The 18,829-nt window shown below is 45.6% G+C and overlaps 1 protein-coding gene across 1 annotated transcript; it reads left to right on the top strand.

The window, feature by feature from the left end:
• Nucleotides 1-837: 837 nt before the first annotated feature.
• LOC133905421 (uncharacterized) lies at nt 838-3,268 on the top strand. Its single transcript, XM_062347186.1, has 2 exons — nt 838-1,271; nt 3,014-3,268. The coding sequence occupies exons 1-2, from the start codon at nt 894-896 to the stop codon at nt 3,266-3,268; spliced, it is 633 nt and encodes a 210-aa protein (XP_062203170.1). The 5' UTR covers nt 838-893.
• Nucleotides 3,269-18,829: the final 15,561 nt, after the last annotated feature.

Below are 18,829 nucleotides of genomic sequence, written 5' to 3'. Positions count from 1 at the left end.
AATTTTAAGATATATAATTTAGTTAATTACTCTTATCCTATCCATCCTCATCCCTCCAAACGACATAAAACTGGGTCATCCCATCCACCCAACCAAATAGACAACTTAGATGGACACATCTCTAAAACCATGGATGGCTGTAACCCATCCATTCTTACCCTTCAAACAAACGCATAGCTCATCTTAAACCAACAAATTGTTAGGGAACCTATTGGTTACGTTCCTATAACTTGTTACAAAGGGAGGATCAAATGGACGATATCTTGAAGGCATGCCAAGCTTTAGAGGTGTTAGTCATGGAAATATTTGCCAATAATAAGTGGCCGCTTAATTACAAGATATGTGGATAATTTTTATATCATCATTTTGTTTCCCTGTATATTCAGATATTTTCAATCATCTATGATGAGAATGTATAATAATGAATAAAAAACTCTATGCATAGAAGGATGCAAAAGGCCGGAACTGTATTCCATTATCTAAAATCTTTGGCCGAGAAATTCTTTTCACCATCCACCCAACCCACGTGCTCAACAGCCCAACTAGTAATGTTCTGGCTTGCTGCTGATGGATGCATGAACTGAAATGTTCTGGTCCGCACTGCTGTTGAAATTGGGTCCATGATCCATCGTTGACGAGCACAATGCCTACTGGTCAAGTAACGCTGGATGCCTTGCCTGCACCCCAGCTGCAAGGCACGGCGTGATTCTCCCAACTGAAAGCGTATGACAGTGGCCCGTCATCGTGCATGATAAATATACTTTCCTTGGCCTCACGGCAAGCGATAAACTAACATTGCAATGCTCTCCGGTCTTATAGTTGATGGAAACTGGGAGCTCGGTCGTGTCGCTGGCCTGGACCTGCCATTCTTTCTCTTGCTTTGTTCGTTCAGGATGGGCCTCGGGGACGGCGGCTCCTCGTCGAGCTGGGGCCGCCTCGCTGCGGAGGGCTGCACGAGCACGGGCGCGACCATGTCGGTGGCGCACCGCGCGGGGCCGGCAGCGTCGGGCGGGTGCGTCGTCAACATCTACGTGAACAACAACGTGCAGGGGGTGACCAACTCCGTGCTGGTCGGGAGCAAGGTGGTGATGAGAGACCCCGGGGCGCGCGTCTGGAGCCACCGGCCGCGGCGCGGTGGTCGCCGGGAAGGGAAGAAGGAGCGGCGGAAGGAGCGGAGGAAAGTAGGCGCGCTCGTCGTCGTGTTGCTCGGGGCAGCTGCTGTCGCTGCTACTGTGCTTTGCCTCTTTCTTTTTGTACGCCTGCGTCAAGTCGTAAAGTGAATTGATTGGGCGGTTTTTCGTGTTGGTGTGAGCAGTTTCACTTGAATTCACCGCAATTTCCTTCGAGCTGGAATTCACCGCAAATTGAACTACGAAAACTGATGTATGCTTGCCGTGCATTTCCTCTGCCTATTTTCATAGTATTTCTGCACGGTAAGTACTTGCGCTGCATTAATCATTACTGTTAAACCATACTAGTTAAATATCTATACATTGCAACGAAAACATAAATATTAGATATAGTAACATCAAGCACAAATTAAATGTATGGAGATATAGATGTATGATAAAAGCGTACCAAATGAATACATCCGGAGCGATGTTGTAGTTTGGTTTTAGATGGGATCCGAAAAAAATGGAGGATATTATCCGCTAATTTTTCTTCTAGTTTTTTTATTTATTTTTATTAGTAAAACGGGTCTCATATCTGTAGCCGATAACGATGTAGGAATGTTGAAAGATGAAGATAGTTGGGAAAAATAGATAAATTATTTGAATTTAAGTGTTTTTATTAGATGGAAGGAGAGTGATGGAAGAGTACGGAAATAACCTCGTGTTTTATATAGTACAGATTTTTCTCTTAATTTTTTTATTTATTTTTATAAGTAAAATGGATCTTAAATCCGTAACCCGTAACGAGGCTGGAGGATGATGGTAAATTGTAAAAATAGGTAAATTATTTAAATTTTAAGAGATTTTATTAGATATGAGGAGAGTATGAAAAAATGTGACGCGAAAACCAACTTATGTTTTATACACTAAAGATTAGTGTCAAAGATTAAGAACAAAGTTAGCTTGACATGTGCTGCCGCCATGTCAGTATGATTAACAACAAAATCAAACTGAGGCATGCAAAATTACTAGCAAACTGAAATTTCTGGTTCGTGTGTGCCCGCACGTAGCCCAAGTCACATACGATGGGCTGTCACGGACGATGGGTTATGCGGGGCATGCGGCCTACGGGCAGAGGCCCCGGCCTACGGGCAGAGGCCACCGAGGGGGGCTGGGTGAGGCCCAAGTGAAAAGTTTATGATAGATAACTTTTTTTCGATAATTTTTTCTCTAAAAAACTTTTTCTCAGTAATTTTTTTCTCAAAATTCTTGTACCAAATTTTTCCTCAAAATATTTTTCTCAAAACTTTTGCTCCAAAACTTTTACTCTAAACTTTTTCTCAAAATATTTTTCTCAAAACTTTTACTCCAAAACTTTTCTCACATTTGAATTAGCACGCTACAAGTTGACACGTGCTTTAGATAAAAAAAAAGTCATCGCTCCATACTCCATAGACGACGATCCCCTACGTACCGGCCGACGTAACGCCCTCGCCACGTACGATACGGTTGCATTAGTTGGGAGGGCAAGCGGGGCAGTTTTCAACTCCGCATCGCGGCCGCTCGCCCCGGATTGGCTACGCGCCGCGCCGAGCGAGTCCTCCCCACCTCGCTGCGTCTCGTCTGGGCGTGCTCACGCGAAGGGCGACCTCGTGCGCTCGTTCGTCGTTTTGCTGTCCGAAATCACGCGCGCGGCGCGCGAATTAGCGTCCCCCCTATCAAACGGCCTTTGCCGACAACATGTTTGTTCGCCGTGGATGCGAAATCTTACATCATCACAAAACCAACACATTCTGAAATACAAAACTTACAGGCTCTGGCAGTGAACAAAACAAAGCAGCCACCCTTGGCAAACAACACTAGAATACATTACGATTCTCAGCAAAATTGAACTTGACCAGGGGCAGCATGGACGGCGGTGGTCGCAGGCTCAGGTCAAGGTCTATTTCCCTGCTGACTTCCATCCTGGGAGCCCATCCGATCTGTTCCTGCCGAACCGGGAACAGCTCCAGGCAGGATTCAGAAGCCGCGTCAGGCTCACCATGGATGGGCCATGGAGACGAAATCAAAAGGCTGAGGACGCTCACGCAGATGCGGATACTGATCGGCCTCAAGGTCCAGCCCTGATCCTGCTCCAGTACTATCGCCTGTCCTAGAATCAGTAATCATCTCTTCCGGCAATGAGAATAAGAGTGCGCCTTCACTGGCCATCTCCTGGATGAGTTGCTGAGATCTTGGTGTCCGGGCGGCAACAAAACCAAACAGTTTCGTCGTGGGAGGTTCTGAGTCAAGGGGCGGAGACAATGGGGGGAGCGCATCGTTGGTCATTCCACAATGCTCGCATCATCGTTGGATAAGTGTTGCTCTCGTGCTGTCATCCATGCAAGAGACGTCGTTTTGTTTGACGCATGGTTTGCTTGCTTCCTATGTAGGTACCCTTCTAGTTTCGTTCCATGCAAGCACGTGTGGTAGTGTTGTTTGTATCTGATTTGGAATTTATCTACTTGTATCCTTCCCTGTGCATTTGTTGTAAAGGGCCGGTGTGTGCTATCTTGTGCGCTAGTGCTAAGTTCCAATAAAGTCTGTTTTTAGCTACCAAACTAGTGAAGGTGTGTCTGCCGAATAAAACAGGTGATGATTTTATGCGAAGTTACATTAGTAGTTTATATTAAAAAGGAATTAGCAGCAAACATCAGCTCTGCTGATATTATTAAATTTTATGATCTAATCAGTTCTCATAGAGCTAAATTCAAGTTAATTAATAGATATTATTAAATCTTATGATCTAATCGGTTCTCGTAGAGCTAAATTCAAGTTAATATAAATGTAATTCTTTTATATTGTCAAGCATATGCTATCTTATTTTGCTATCCTATGTTGGTGCTAATTAGTAGACAAGATAATTTATTTTCTTTTGTATCACAAAACATATGTTGCTATAATTGTTACTTATGCTCCAGTTGAATCAGTATATGTGTATATATACCATCATATCATCTTATCTGATAATTGTTGTCAACATTGACGAGTTGGCCCCCCTCATGTTCGATTCCTGCTCCGCCCCTGTCTAAGTCCGAGTGGGGTTGTTCATGACCAGCAGGATTGATCAGTGTTAGACAGTGAATCCTACGGATGCATGCATGGCGTGCATGGCCAATTACCCTTCTAATTGTCCGACGCCCGTCCGGCTCCCGTGCCCCTCCGGCTTCCTTGCATGTCTGGCTTCTTCATTTTGCTTTCATATGTGCCTATATAATGTAACTCTTGCAACTCGAATCAATACAATACACATTCGCAAGATATTCTCTCACATGGTACCAAAGGTGTGTTTGTTCCTTGCGACCACACGCTTCTGCCTACCATAAGACACGCCACCTACCGCCACCATGGTTAATGACACCACCACTCACCAACGTGCCGAGGCTGAGGCTGCCACTGCCCAACACGAGAGCGAGGTTGTCACCGCCCGCGACCATGATGCCACCGCCCCCCGCGAACGTGAGGCTGCCGTCGCCATGAACGCGAGGCAGCCAAGGCTCGCGAACGTGAATACGACCTCGACCAAGCTCTTCTACTTCATGAGATTGCCACCCTTGACAATCTACATGCGCAAGCTGTCGTGGTTTTGAACATTCGGGCGCTTGTTCCCGTGGTTCTGGACCTCATCTCCCCCAACTTCAACAAGTAGCGTGGCCGCTTTCTCATCACCCTCGGGAAGTACTCCCTCTCCGATGCCATCTGCCGCGATTCTCCCGATTGGGTTCGAATGGACTGCGTCATTCTTGAGTGGATCTACGCACCATCACGCCCGAAGCTCATTGAGATCGTGATGGCGCACGGCACCACCACGCGCATCGTATGACTCCGGCTTTAGCAACAGTTCATCGGCAATCGAGAGACACGGGCTCTCTACCTCGATGCTGACTTCCATACATACATCTAGGGTGATCTTAATGTCTTTGACTACTGCCACTACCTGAAATGTATGAGCCCGTCCCTGACCGTACACTCGTTCTCGTCGTTCTGCGCAGCCTCAATGAGAAATTTCAGTAAATAGCAGCCCTCCTCAAGTGGCAATGGACGTTCCCCTCCTTCCTTGACATTCACGCTGATCTCCTCCTCGAGGAGCTCACTATGGCGCCGCGCCCGTTTCCACCCTCTACAGCCCTCCTTGCTGTTGCGCCCCTAGGTTCTCAGGGCAACTGTAGCTCCTCGGTAGTGGCAGCGGCAGCGCTCCGCCTGGCAGGTCCTTGGGTGGGCACCCAACTGCCACACCCCATGGCAGCGACCAGCAAATGAGAAGTTCCTCTCGTCGTCGTCATCGCAATGGAGGCACCAAGAATAGTGGCAACCCCTCTGCAAATTTTAGCCAGGGGTGGCCTTCATTCTACAATCCCTGGACAGGGACAATTCAGATGTGGCCGGGTCCGAGCTCCTAGCTCGGTGTCATCAGTGGTGCTCCGCAGCAGTCGCACCTCCCTAGCGCATCATAGCAACAGCAGCGCACACAGGGCGCTAGTGCGCAACAGCGCGCACTCGCGGCTACGCACATCTCGCCGATGCAGTAGTTCCTAATGACCCAGGCATTGCAGTATGTCTACCCGCCACTGGGGCCATACCCTCCTGTGGCTGTCGCTCCTTCCCTGGGTTGGGACCATCACTCTCTGGCCAACGCCTTCAGTACTATGACGCTCACACAACCGTAGTGTATTGATTGGCTCATGGACTCCGGGGTGACCTCCCACATCTTCTTGTCCTGTCCTTATTCCTTTACTCCGTCCTCCATCGTTGTCGATGATGGGTCCCTGCTGCCCGTCACCTCCATTGGTTCCACAGTCCTTCCGGGTCCTTTTCATCTTAATAATGTTCTTGTCAATCCTAACATTATTAAGAATCTCATTTTTGTTCGTCAGTTCACCATCGACAATAATTATTCTGTTGAGTTTGACCATGTCGGCCTTTCTGTGAAGGATCTTCTTTCTAGGAACGTGATTGCCAAGTGCAATAGCTCTAGTCCCCTCTACCCTATTCATGTGTTAGTGCCAACCACTTCATCTTATGCCCTCCTCGTCGGCGACCCCGCTTTGCTTTGGCACCATCGTCTTGGTCACCCCGGTGGCGATGCTCTTTCTAGGCTTATTAGTTCTTCTACTATTTCATGTAATAAGGGTGCTAGCGATACTCTATGTCATGCTTGTTAGCTTGGCCGTCATGTACACCTTCCGTTTGCCACATGAAACTCTAGAGCTCTCAATAATTTTGACTTAGTATATGGTGACCTTTGGACCTCTCCCGTTGTTAGTGTCTCCGATTACAAGTACTACTTAGTCATTCTTGATAATAGCTCTCATTTTGTTTGGACGTTTCCTTTACGTCTTAAATCCGACACTTTCTTCGCTCTCTCTAATTTTTTCTCCTTTGTGGTTACTCAGTTTGGCCGCGAGATTAAGAGTATCTAGTGCGACAATGGCTGCGAGTTTGATAACTCCACTGCCCGCACCTTCTTTCTCATCAATGGTGTCACTCTTCGCATGTCTTGCCCCTACACTTCACAACAGAATGGCAAAACCGAACACAATATTCGTTCCACCAACAACATAGTGCGTTCTCTCCTTTTCCAAGCAAGTCTTCCCCCTTCCTACTAGGTTGAGGCCCTTCATGCCGCCACATATCTTCTCAATTGCTTCCCCACAAAACCCTCTCTTATCCCACTCTGCACTTTGCGCTTTACAACGTGCCACCCACATACTCCCATCTCCGTGTCTTTGGCTCGAAGTGCTATCCCAACTTGTCTGCCACTGCGCCCAACAAGTTGTCTCCACGTTCCACCATGTGTGTGTTTCTTGGCTATTCCTCCGATCATAAAGGTTACCAGTGTCACAATCTCTCGTCCAATCAGGTTATCATATCCCGACATGTGACATTCGATGAAAACTCGTTCCCTTTCGAAGAGTTGCACAGCTTGCTACCTCATGGTGTTTTCTATTTTTTTTGTTGTCTCTTGACATGACTATGCCGGCGCCCGTTGGTTCATCACGGTCATCTCTCACTGCAGGTCTCCCTGGTTGTCCGGTTGCCCTAGCTGTGCGCTGACTCCCAGCCCCATGCGTGGCTCGGTTAGTGTGGCTGAAAGATCGAGATGTAGCCTAAAGGGGGGTGAATAGGCGTTCCTGAAAAATTAAAAACTTTGCAGTGGATTAACAGAATCCGGAACCTCCGGGTTCAATCCAGAACTTCCGGTCTTATCCGGAAGTTTCGGGCTCAACCCGGATAATTCGGTCATATTGAGTAAATTCGAAAATGAACAATGCCTAGGGACTTCTAGTTGATTCTAGATGTTACCACGGGTTATAAAAGATGTAGTGAGTCCTTTCCACATGACACCTACAACAACAAACACACAACCGCGTAGATCAGGGCAAAACGCTCAAAAGAAACTAGAACCCGAACGAACACAAGAACACAAGAAAGTGAGCAAGGAGACAAATAATTTGTTTCTCGAAGTTCAGATCCAATGATCCTACGTCTCTGTTGAGGAGCTCACAAAGAGCCGGGTCTCTTTCAACCCTTTTCCTCACTGGGTGACCACGAAGATCGAGCTTGGGCTTACTCAAGTGCCCTCTTTCCTTGCGGAGGTGAGGAGATGTCTTCACAAACTTTCCGTGGCACTCCACAAGCCTGGGTGCTCAGCGGATGACGCCTAGCCATCTAGGAGGATGAACCTCCAAGAGTAACAAATGTGATGTCGATGTGGCTTGACGATGTCTTCAAGTGCTCAAAGATGGGGATGTTGTTCACTACCACTCAATCTCAAATTCCTCACCAAACTTTCAAAATCTATCAAGAATTTGAAGCAAAGAGAGTGGGAGAGCTTTAAAGTGCTTTAAGGGCTTTTGGCTCAAGGTGGTTCAGCGCCCCCTGGGTGAAGGGGTGAGGGGGTATTTATACCCTAACCCCTAGAAACTAGCCGTTAGAGTGCTCTCTAGCTCAATCTGGAATATCCGGATTAATCCAAAACTTCCGGATTGCCCTGAGATAGCTACCCTTGAAACCTTGCTAAAGTAACAGAATCCGGAGGTTCCAGAAATATCCGGAACTTCCGGGTTCAAAAAATTAATACAACCCGAGAGCCCCAACCGGAGATAATCAGGAGCTTCTGAAGCTCCAGAATCTGGAGGTTCTGACAATATCCGAAACTTCTGGGTTCAAGAAATAAATACAACCTGAGACCCCTATCCGGAGAGAGTCTGGAGGTTTTGGCTATCCGGAACTTCCAGAATAGCCCAAAACTTCTAGGTTCAACCATTACACTAGAGTTTTCTGGTGTTCGTGGGGTGTTTTGTGTCTCTCACAAATAGGCTAAAAGGTATTTTGAGCACTGAGACATCTTCAAGTCTATCTAAATGCATCCATCTTGATAGTAAGGAATGCCTATACTCAAATTCAAAAAATAAAAGATAATTTTAAATCTATTGAGTATCCACAAGCTGCTTCTGTTTTTCTTTTTGAGGAACTCTAGCATCATTTAACACTTCATGAGACTAATACCTGTTCATAAACTCATTAAACATTATTAGTCCCTTAATCACTTATCATCAATTATCCAAAACCCACATATGGGGTCTAGATGCACTTTCAATCTCCCCCTTTTTGGTTTACAAATGATAATTGAATTAAAGATTTTGAATCCTCCAATATACGGTGAGCTTCCCCTAAATGTGTGCATTGATTAAAATACGAATTTGACATCAAATGCACATACTTAAAAGATTTTTGCGAGAGCTCCCCCTATACCTTAGCATCCGTGGGGTGCAACAAGTGTGAGTGACTAAATATAATCGTGATGCATATGACAAGATACATCACACAATAAAAGATAAAACCAACATTACACCATAGAGTAACATAAAGATCTCACACTAACATAATTAAGACTTACAAATGTAAAGTTCAATTACTAAGAAGCACACCACATAGTTCATCACACATTACAATAAGGTCTTGCGTGTCCAACATCACAAAGAAAAGGATAGTAACTGAATAAGATAAAGATAGCATTCTCTCCCCCTTTAACATCAAGTCACCAAAAAGAAAGAGAAATGCATGATTAGGAAGATCAATCACTGTCCTCCTCATAGTCCTCATCTCTGTTGCTTCCTTCTTCCTCCTCCTATTCAGAAGATTGGGCAACCCCATGCGATGTTTCGGCACCTTCTGCAGTAGTTTGGGTAACATCATACCAAGTCCATGGGCCCTCAAACACCCCGGGCTTGCTCTCCTCCTCATATACAACTGGAGAATAGGGAGGCTCAATGCCCAAGTTGTGATGAATATCATTTTGCCTCATCTCAATCTTCTTCAACTTAGTATTGGTGTTTGCTTGTATTCTCGAATCTTCACGGCATTACTCTTGCACACACCAAAGATGGCCTTGAGCATAGCACGGATCAGCGATGAAGAAGATGAGGACCGACGAGAAGGAGGGGAAGAATCCCTCCTAGGTGCTGCTCGAGAGGAAGGCATAGGTTTTGATTGGGAGGAGGATTTGGTGCTCATCAATCTGATCCTTAATGGCTCATGCTTGACTTCCTTGAAAAAATCTTTCTTTGTCACTTTTTCAACCATGAACTTGATATAGGGAGCATAAGCACAACTCTTTATTGGGGTGTGGGAGGTGGTATGAATCTCTTCCCAAATGAAATCAACCACACTAAAAGGATCACCCTCATTAGCCATCCTAGCAAGCAAATTTCTTGTAATCGATTGAACACTTGTGGCATCAACACTTTTGGGAGCTAGAGTGGCACGGAACAAAAGATTAAGATACTTGTAAAATGGCCTCATGCCCTTGGTTGTTCCATACACCACTTCACCAAGATGATTATCATAGATGAAATCAACTTCATTGGTGGAAAGCTGCTCCTCATTATGAATCTTTGACTTGCTAGTATCTCGAACATCAAACCCAAATAAGCAACCAAAAGCACTATATTTGATCTTATACCTTTCACCTTCAATCATCTAATGCATGGTTTGGCCGGCTTCATGGTCATAGTGAAGTGTAGCATGGAATTGGGCAATCACTTCAACACTCCAATCATACTTTAGAGCCATGATCTTCTTGACCTATTCGGAGAGAGTCCGGAGGTTTCGGCTATCCGGAACTTCCGGAATAGCTCGGAACTTCTGGGTTCAGCCATTACATTAGAGTTTCCTGGTGTTCGTGGGGTATTTTGTGTCTCTCACAAATAGGCTAAAAGGTATTTTGAGAATTGAGACATCTTCAAGTCTATCTAAACACATCCCTCTTGATAGTATGACATGTCTATGCTTAAATTCAAAAAATAAAAGATAATTTTAAATCTATTGAGTATCCACAAGTTGTTTCTCTTTTCCTTTTTGAGGGACTCTAGCATTATTTAACACTTCATGAGACTAATATCTATTCATAAACTCATTAAATGTCATTAATCTCTTAATTGTTTGTCATCAATTATCCAAAACCCACACAGGAGGCCTAGATGCACTTTAAGTGACCCCGCTGCCTGAACCCCCCGTGCGCACACCCGGCTCAGTGCGCACCTGCAGCTCTCCACCTGGGTTCGGAGTGCCTCCGAGTGCATCATCCATGGCCTCAGCCCCGCAGCTAGTGATGTCGCCCTCCACACCTCTGGTTGAGGCGCCCTCTTCGCCCACGACTGCCTTAGCTTCAGTTGTCGTGCTTGTCGCGGTCACGCCTGCCGCGGCCTCTGCCTCGCAGCTTCCGACCGGTGCCATGCTAGTTGCGCCTATCCCCAACGAGCACTCAATGGTGACTCGAGGCAACATGGTTTCCGCCAGCCTTTAGCGCCTCAACTTGAATGTGAGCACCCTATCTCTGATTCCCAAGACATATCGATCTACATTAGCTGATCCGTAGTTGTGCCACGCCATGGAGGAAGAGTATGTAGCTTTGCTAGCCAACAACACTTGGGTTCTTGCCACGACCGGCTCATGGAAACATCATTACCAGCAAGTGGATCTTTCATCACAAGTTCAAGTCAGATGTCTCCCTTGACCGATACAAAGCACGATGGGGTTCTTCGTGGCTTTACATTGTGGCCTAGTGTTGATTTTGATGAGACCTTCAGCCCTGTCGTCAAGCCTACCGCCGTTCACACTGTTTTGTGTTTGGCCTTGTTGCAAGATTGGCATGTTCATCAGTTAGATGTGAAGAACACATTCTTGCATGGTACCTTGAATGAGATGGTATACTGCTCTTAGCCCATTGGCTTCGTGGATTCCTCGCATCTGGACTATGTTAGTCATCTGAACAAGTCCCTCTATGGCCTCAAACATGCGCCTTGTTCATGGTATAGCTGTTTTGCCTCTCACATTTCATCTCTGGGGTTTGTTGAGGCAAATTCAGACACTTCCCTGTTTATTTACCATCGTGGTGCCGACATGGCCTATTTGCTGCTTTATGTGGATGACATTGTGTTGACTGCCTCCTCGGATGCTCTTCTTTGCCGAATTATTTCTTTACTTCGGCAAGAGTTTTCTATGAAGGATCTAGGCCTTCTCCATCATTTTCTTGGTGTCTCAATGGAACTATGCAATGGCAGCATATTTCTCTCTTAGCGCCAATATATGTTGGACATTCTGGACCGTGCAAGTATGACAGATTACAAGCTCTGCAGTACACCTATGGACACTCCCTCGAAGCTCTCGTTTGCTAGTCCTCCTGTGAGCGATCCTACCCACTACTGCGGTCTAGCTGACGCTCTCTAGTACCTCACTTTCACTCGGCCAGATATTGCTTACACGGTTCAACAGGTCTTCCTTCACAAAAATGATCCCCGGGAGCCTCACTATACTGCACTGAAGCGCATCCTCCGGTACATCCATGGCACTCTAGATCTCGGCTTGTTTCTACACCAGTCAAGTTCGACGGAGCTAGTTGTTTACTCTAATGATGATTGGGTAGGTTGCCCGGATCCTCGCAAGTCCACTTTTGGCTATGCAGTATTCCTAGGTGAGAATGTTATTCCCTAGTCCTCCAAGCATTAGAACACAGTTTTGCACTCCAGTGCGGAGGTGGAGTATCAAGTTGTGGCCAATGCCGTTGCCGAGGCCTGCTGGTTGTGACAGTTTTTTCAGGAGCTTCACATTCCACTTCATCGCACGACTCTTGTATATTGTGATAACATCAGTGTCGTCTACCTCTCAACGAACCCGGTGCAGCATTAGCACATCAAACACGTAGAGATTGATCTACACTTTGTTCGAGAGTGTTTTGCCCTCGGTGACGTTTGTGTTCGTCGTGTCCCGACTTCATCCCATTACGCCGACATCTTCACCAAGGGGCTTCCAACGTCGGTATTCACTGAGTTCAGATCCAGTTTGAACGTCTGCTCCAGCAACGCTCTGACTGCAGGGGCGTGTTAGATAGTGAATCCTGTGCATGCATGCATAGCGTGCATGGCTAGTTAGCCTTCTAATTGCCCGACGCCCATTCGGCTCTCGTGCCCCTCCGGCTCCCGTGCTCGTCCTAGCCTTCTAATTGCCCGACGCCTATTCGGCTCTTGTGCCCCTCCGGCTCCCGTGCTCGTCCGGCTTCTTCATTTTGCTTTCATATGTGCCTATTTAATGTAACTCTTGCAACTCGAATAAATACAATACACATTTGCGTGATATTCTCTCACAATCAGCTTTGGTAGTGACTGCAGCAGGTCCAGAGTCACTCGAATCTTTGGTGACACTTGAGGAATTCCATTCGGGCCAAGAGAAGAAGTCTTCTTTCTGGCCAGGTCTTGAGGCACATGCAATTTAGGCTCAATTTTTGGCTGCATAGAACTGTCGGATCCAGCTTTTGGACAGTCCGACTGACCATAGGACAAACTGCTGCCATGCAACTTGCGGTATTACGGTGTAGGAGTACAATTACATTAATAAAGATTATATTGCCTGTGAAATTACATGAGTCTCTTTTTATCCTTTTTGTTAGGTGTGAAAACGGATCGGATACGAATAGAATAATCTATTTTTCATATTGCTATCTATATTTTAATATGAATATGAATCCTAATATCCTCGAATACGAATACGAATTGGATTATTCGAATATGAATTCGCATCCGAATACATACTATATTCAGTTGTATATAAATATCCTACAACTTTAACAACAAATTATAAAATAATAAATTTATTTGATACGAGCACGATGACAATTCAACATAAGAAACTTCATGTTTAGTGGATTGATCCTCTACCTTAACGCAAAGAGCCACTTTTAATACAATGCCATGACTTTAGATGATTTTGGACTGTTAGATGGAAGATGAAAGGCCAGATTTATTGCTACAGTATAATAGGTAGGATCGAAAGAATTAAGTAAGAAAATAATAGGTAAGATCGAAAGAATTAAGTAAGAGAACAAGATAAAAGAATATAGCTTAATGTTACTCCTATTAATAGTCTATAGAAGTATTTCACGTATTCAAATATAGATATTATCCATATTCGTATCCATTTCTAAAAAAAACGGATTCAGATATATCCATATTCATATCTGGGAAATGAATTCAGATATATCCATATCCATTTCATAGAAGTATTTCTACGTATTCGGATACGTATATTATCCTATCCATATCCATTTCTGAAAAAACAGATTAAGATATATCCATATTCATATCTGGGAAATGAATTCAGATATATCCATATTCATATATGTCTGTCAATTGGATACGGATATTTCTTACTATATTTACGTTTAGCCGAATACGAATATCAGATAATACGGATATATGTTATCCATTTTCCACCCCAACCTTTTGTCTCCCCTACACCTCAATATCTGGCACCTGTAAGATGGGGATACCCATGGTAAATTGCTAACTGGGTACCTCTACCCACGCGCGCATCCAGACACACTCGGACAATAGTAACACAGGGGTGACATCAGGTTACGAAAGTTTTCTATGACTAAAGGGACAGTATGAGTATTTACTTTTCTTCTTTATTTATCCTGGCTGGGTAACTTAGGTTAGCCAGTCAACAATTTATTTCTTATCTCTTTGATTCCTATCAGAAGAATCCTCCCAGATAGCCAGTTAGAGGCTTAACGGGTACATGGTACTAAAAGCTAACAACAACGTATTGTGCATGCACCAAAGTGCATTCCTTTGAAAAGGGATGGTGTCCTAAGTTACAACTTTGGAGAGGTGAAAAGTTTCCTTATCGCGTCTACGAGTGCCCGAAGGCCACTAAGCCTTCCACTCATGTCGGACCAAAGGCTGACCATAATATGCAACTCGACTAGTGACCAATGTCTCCTAAACTAATTGGAGGGAAAATGATTAATGCTAAACACGATATGTTGTTGAGATACTCTCAGTATCTAACGCCCATGAGGTCCCCATCTCATATACATGCATTTCAAATAATACCTAGTCGTTAACAAAATATCAAGTTTTTGTCATTAAGTACAGGTAACAGAAATCCTAAGGGGACGATGTGAAAGTAATCCCGTCCACGTAGTCCTTCGCCGGCCCAAACATTCCCTTGAGGAAGTCGGTGTTGACCTCCGGGTAGTGCACCTTTAGGATTGCCAACAGTTGGGCAACCACCTCTTGCGCACCTTTCTGGGCTTGGTTGATCATGTGGCTGGTGATCGCTAGCCAGAAACCATCAAAACTTCGGCTAGTTGTGTCACCTGGCTAAGACCGGCGGCACTGGCGCCCTCCAAGGTCTTGACTTGAAGTCCTACTCCGCAGAGGACGTCCTGGAAAAGCTCCAGGGCGAAGGTGATTTTCTGCTGTATGGAGCTCATCCGGACCCCCTCCTGGGCCAAGGCGTCCCAGGTTTTGGGTATCTCTGCGGCAAAGACATCCTGCTTATTAGAAGGCAGTATGGTACTGTCGGTAACACGGGAACCAGGGGTCCCCGAGTCCCGAGGCTAGACCAGCAGGTTGCCACGTGGTGACCTCCCGCGGGGATGATCTCCCCGAAGCGCGAGAAGACTAAGTCCCGAGAGAGGGCGCTCGGGGTCATGAACAGTGGCCCCTGAGCACCCAAGTCCCCTGACGACCAGAAAAGCTGAGTACCGGGAAGGTTGTGCTCGGGGCTACGAACCGTGGCCCCCGAGCACCCGAGTACCCCGAGGACCCAAGGAAGGTAGTTCCGGGAGAGAGTGCTCAGGGCTGCGAACAGCGGCCCCCGAGCACTCGGTTCCCCGAGGATCTGAACAGTCAATTCCAGGAGAGAGTGCTCGGGGTCGTGAATAGTAGCCCCCGAGCACTCGGTTCCTCGAGGACCAAGAAAGGGCATATCCGAGAGAGAGTGCTCAGGGATGTGAACAGTGACCCCCGAGCACTCGGTTCCCCGATGGCCTAAGAAGTCCTTCACCGGTGGCTCCCACAGAGGTCCAGCGGTGAGGTGTCAGCCAGTGAAAGGCCCGATGCCGCATTTAAGAGGGCGCGTGGTCTGTCACTTCCAACTGCTCCAGCCACGCTCGGTGTCAGTCCCTGCCACATTCTGGCAGGAGGGCGTGGGGACATTTAATGCACGGATCCCATCCTGCGTCATCCGGCGCGCCTTGGGATAGCATCGCGAGGCCCAAGGCGCCCCGTCTGCCGCCCTGCTGTGCCAGGCGTACAAGACCGGGTAGGCACGCCGGGCTGCTCTGTGGCTGCCCGGTGCACCCTCTCCATGACGCCCGTTGCCGAACGCCATCATGACGACCGAGACTGGGCGGGAGGCGCGTTTTCAACCCCCTGTCACTTCGCGCAGCAGCCCATGATGGTTGCTTTTCCACTTATGGTGCCTTGGAACTCGTGCCCTCCCTTTTGGGGCACGCTACCGCTGACGAGTATTTAAGAGGACCTGATTCGGACGGAGAAAAACACGCGAAGAATCCCGGGCGAAGATCAAAAACAGAAGAACACCCCAGTACAAGCACAGAAGCTGAGACCACCGAAGAACAAGGAGCCCGAAGCTCTAGGATAGACAGATATTCTTGTAACCAGCAACATCCTTGAGAGACATTCTCAGTGCATTTATAGCATCCACACAGGAATAGGGTATAACGCTCAGTGTGGCCCGAACTTGTCTAAAAACCTCCAGAGCATTTACAGCATTCTGCATCCGATCATTCCATTCCAGCTGCCATCGCATTTACGCCCATTTATTTCTCCCGCAAACAGATTCAGAATCATCCCCCCGGCCGAATCTCAAAGGGGGTCCCTCCGGATCCCTGCGATAGGAGTTCACCCTCCGACAGGTACAAAAAGACATCTACTGGGTGTGGAAAGCTTACCCCAAGACTTGGCAACCAACTCGGAGCACAATTCCTCCTTCTCAGCAACCACCTCTGCTAGCCGGAGACCCTTCTCAGCTAGCGCCTCGGCCAACTTGATCAGCTGCCGCTCCTTCTCAGTTTCATGCCCGACCAGCTGCTCCTTTAGCCGCTGGTATTCTGAGCGGAGGGCGTGCATCCTCAACATGGCAAGCTGCAAAGCTCCAGATTAGCGTACATAATGTTATCAAACTAAGGCTGTTTTGCAGATTATGCCGTACCGAGAGGAAGGGCCCCAAGAACTCCTCCGGGTCACGGCCGCCCTCAGATCGGGTCCCTTGGACGACTTCACGCCAGGGCATTCGGGACGGCAACCCGAAGATATATAGTAGCTTCAAGCTCCTAAGGCACCACTATCTTAACATCCTCCAATGAAGAAATTGAACCAACCTGTCCTTTTGGGAGGTTCAACTGCTCTGTAATATTCAAAGGAGGTTCAGAATTTAAATCATCCAATGGCTTTAGGTGATTGATTTGTTTTAATCTTGGTACCAAATGATTTGAACCACCATCATTGTTCAATGTTTGAACAGAGCTTTCAATGTCAACCTGCTGGTTGTCACCATTTTTGCTCTTAGCAGTTTCAGTCGCAATGGTATCATAAAAATGTAATGCCTTCCCACTAATGCAGGCAATACGTGCAGCATTGCGCCCTCTTCTATTGATGCCTTTGCCTCTCATATTTGACTTCTTTCTAATGCACTTCTTTCGCAAGGAATTCATTCTTGAAGAACATTTTTTCTTTAGGCATGTACTTTTAGCCATGTAGAACTTACTTTTTCGGTGTTCCCATGACCCTAGAGCGCTTGCTGACTCTATTCTCTTGGTGATTGGTTGCTGTGATGTAGAGCCAACATGAGCATGACTTGGCGACCTTTCACTTGACACCTTACCTAGAGATCTGCTGTAAGCAACTTCACCATGACTCTGTTGGTATTTATCACACAACCAGTCTGCTAATGATGCATCATAGACAACTTTGCCCAAACAGTATCTGCACCAATGATGAATCATAATAAGAAAAAGCCAATCATTACTTTTCTTGAAACCCAGAAAAAAGAAACTAAATATGTAATAGCAGCATAAAAAAAACTACAGAAGGTCGCATTTGAGGGGATCTATGATAAAAAAACTTTCAGAAGAGAACAAGTCTATTGTGGGCTATGCCCATTGACAAGTAAAACATAAAAACTGGATTCAACAAATTAGATTCAAAGGTGCAGCAAAAGCTTTCTTTAGAACAAGTGACAATTGCAGACTTAAAAAATAGATGGGCCAGGTAATTATCAGTTCCTATTCTTGCTACATGTTATATTTAATACAAGAAAGCATCATTTGGGTGAAAAGAAAACATACTGATGCGTAGAAGCTCCCTTGCAGTCACTGCAACATAGCAAAAGAAGTTTGAAACCAATATCTCTGCACACTTCACACACAGTGTTCTGCATAAATGCCAAGGGGTTCGTTGTCAAATTATCAACTATAGAAGTAAGACCTCATGATTAAATCATAAAATTGTCTGATGATATTCTCATATTTGCTGATATAGTATACAAGTTTGTGGGCATCAAACAATTAGGTACTCAAAATATTAGACTCGCTACTAATGGTAAACAGAAGGTTTTAATCAGTCATTGAGATGTGAGATCTTGGCAAGTTTCTCTTAATACATTCATCATTTCATCTCCTGCCAGACTACTTGACCTCCTGTTTGCTTTTCTTTCATCTCATCGCACCTAATATTACGAATTGCCACCATCCTTAACATTGTCAAATCGAGACCCCTGTCATACCCAATCATGGCATGCACTATTTTTAACTGGTCATGTGATCATTCCACAGTTGCATCACTGCATCAAGATGTGAAATAGGTCGACCGACACGACGATAGACTCATACTCAGCTCATAACAAACTCTAACAGATCTCAAGTATCAAGCCAGATATAAATAATGAATAGTTTAGTGATAAATTAGGTTACAGTTGGAAGTTCTCAATATTAACTAGACTAGGACTTTCGTGAATACTAAATGTAACTTGGTTAAATTTAAAAATGCCAAAATAAAAAAGGCTGATTTGCAAGAGACAGAATATCATTAGTGCAACTAAAATGGCAAAAGAGTATTGTAATTTTGACTCAAACTATTACCAGCAAAATAAAAGGATATGCTCCCACCCATCAAATAATTTTGACTCAAACTATTACCAGCAAAATAAAAGGATATGCTTCCATCCATCAAGAAAGCACACAACTGATTGCGGTTTAGACTAAACCAACAACATGTCCTCGTTGCTTGAGCGCTATCCTCCACCCAAACCAAGATGACATCGAAATATAATTGAGGATGGCATGACTATTAATTCATCGTACCTGGGTA

This window comes from Phragmites australis, chromosome 22, assembly GCF_958298935.1.
Source record: "Phragmites australis chromosome 22, lpPhrAust1.1, whole genome shotgun sequence".
NCBI lineage: Eukaryota > Viridiplantae > Streptophyta > Magnoliopsida > Poales > Poaceae > Phragmites > Phragmites australis.
The sequence above is the reverse complement of the archived record's forward strand: the minus strand, read 5'-3'. Positions and strand labels throughout refer to the sequence as shown.